Genomic DNA, 2,500 nt, shown 5'->3' on the forward strand with positions numbered 1-2,500 from the left:
AAATGCAGAAATCACCGGTCTTCTGTGTCCTTCGCGCTGGGAGTTGGAGACTGCAGCTGTTCCTATTCGGCCATCTTGCTCCGCCCCCCCTATTTATATTTTCAAATGCACTTTCCTGATTACTATCTACTTGCTATTTTTTTCATGTTTACCTTGCCATTTGTGTTTCTTTACTTTATGAATTGGCTTCTCTCATCTTGCATCTATTTTTCTATTACTGTATTGTCATGCTGATTTGTAATAATGCTTTTGTTTATTGAAATGATTAACCTCTTGCCTATTGTTTCTCCTGTTTTCGTGAGTTTTAGCATTTTTTTTACCTTTATAGTGTTTATATATTAAAACTGTATGCAGACAGCATTTTATGACATGGTAATGTTGAATTTTTATATAATCAAATTTTATGTAATTTTGACATAATCAAATCTATCAGTTATTTCATGTATGTTTCTTCCCCTTAGTTTTATGATTCCGATAAGTTTAGACTACACATTTAGCAGTTAGAATTTCAAACATTTATTCTCCTAGACTTTACATGCTTCCAGTTCCTTATATTTAACTTCTTAATCCTATTGTTTGTATCCTAAATATTTATTAAATGCCAGATACTGGGATGCAGAAATAAACAAGATACTTCTCTACTCTCATAGGTTTTATATCTGGTGGAGGAAACCAAACCAAAACAGACAAGCAAACTGATAAATATTATAGTGGCAAGGGATAGTTTGTCCTATGAATAATCAGACAATTTAGAGAACAAGGTAGTCGAGAATGTGTCTTTTAGAAGACGACTTTCGAACCTTATAACTTTTCTCTATGCAACAGAAAATAGGTAGAAGCTATATCAGGTAGATCTGTGTCTAGTAGCTTCTATTTTCTCAATGAAGAATGATTTGAGTCCTAAGCCAGACGATGGCTGAGAAAAGACATGTGGAAAGCTCAAGGAAAGTAGAGAATGTCTGGAATGATTATCTCTGAGATAAGAAGGGAATTTGCTAGAAATATATCTGATATTTCTCTTGGGTATTATGTAGGATTCAACTTAAAATTTTTTAAAATCATCAACCATGTGTAAAGTAATCATTTATTAAATATTTATTTTATTCCCTGATGTAAAATAAACCATCACATAGAGTAATATATTTACTAGATTACATTTAGAATTTCTATTCTGTTCTGTTATTTGATTTTTTATGAATAAATCAGTATCATATAGCCTGAATTGTTAGTATTTTAAAAAATATTTTAATATCTGCTTTTTCAAACCCTCTAATTCCTTCTTACTGCTGTTGCTTTTGTTTTTGTCATTGTTGTTTTTGCGTATCTATTTATCTGGACAAAATTCGAGGTCATTTTTTTAGGTTCTGAACAATGTTTTGGTTTTTGGTGGCTTGGTTTTTAAGTCTTTTTTGTGCAATTAATTTTGCAATTATAAAGTGATTGGGGAAAACAAAAAAATAAAATTTCAAAGGTAAGGAAAAGACATTTTGATAAAAATAGATATTTAGAAAAAGTTACAGTGACATTTTTTCTAAAATATCTAAAAATATAGATATTTTAACATAAGTCATCCAAAAGAAACATTGATATTTCTGGAATACCAACACAGATTATCAGAATCAGTCTGAGAATCACTAATTGAAACAGAATTTTAAAGTGAATTAATGAAATAAAAGGAGTAGTCCAATCAGATATGAGGAAAAAAGTTGACAGATAATTTTTTGCTAATAGATAGTTTAGCTTTTTTTCAAATGGTGAGGATATTGCTATTGAAAGCACATGATGTTTAGCAATGCAGAAACTGGATTCGGAAGTTAATTCATAGGAATATTATTCCTTTTAGGTTAAACTTGCTAATTGTAATATGACTTTTTTAGTTACTCACTTGGAAGACATTAAAACATTTTCTACTTATAGGCAACGTTCTGCATTAGGAGAATGTCTTGCTGCCTTTGCTGGTGCCTTTCCTGTAGCATTTTTGGAAACTCATCTGGACAAACATAATATTTACTCCATCTACAATACCAAGTCTTCACGAGAAAGAGCAGGTAACACAGAAACATGTGCAGTGCTTTGAAATATGAAGCTAAAACTTGATATTTATCATATTGTCCAATAGTGATTTTTAATGAGCTGTTTCAGTTTACTATCTCCAATCCTGTTTGTTCTTAAATGTTATTGTTTGGTATTCTATGTTTTTGGATACTATATTCAATTTCCCTAGTCTTTCTGAAAGAAAATTCATTGGATTTCTTCTCAGTTAACGAGCCATAGACAAATTAAAACTCTTAAAAATAAGACAAAATAATAATCAAATATGGAAAAAATAGATTGGTCTGATTTATGATTCAGTTATCTTTTATAGTTTGTCAGCAAGGTGTATGCCATTTTTATTACTTAGATTTTATGAATTTATACCTTTAATTATTTCTTTTTCACCAGATATGTCTACCTTATTAGGACAATTTTATTCCATGTGATTTTTTAATAGTTGAAGCTT

At 30.0% G+C, this 2,500-nt stretch overlaps 1 protein-coding gene across 1 annotated transcript in view; it reads left to right on the top strand.

Annotated features, from left to right (window-relative positions):
• RYR2 (ryanodine receptor 2 (cardiac)) overlaps positions 1-2,500 on the top strand; it is a 592,347-nt gene that overhangs the window by 461,992 nt on the left and 127,855 nt on the right. Inside the window, exon 69 of the mRNA XM_011935762.1 lies at positions 1,918-2,048. Coding sequence (XP_011791152.1) covers positions 1,918-2,048 — 131 coding nt within the window. The remainder of the gene's footprint in view (positions 1-1,917; positions 2,049-2,500) is intronic.

The sequence above is a fragment of the Colobus angolensis genome, unplaced genomic scaffold (genome assembly GCF_000951035.1).
Source record: "Colobus angolensis palliatus isolate OR3802 unplaced genomic scaffold, Cang.pa_1.0 Scaffold148, whole genome shotgun sequence".
NCBI classification, from domain to species: domain Eukaryota; kingdom Metazoa; phylum Chordata; class Mammalia; order Primates; family Cercopithecidae; genus Colobus; species Colobus angolensis.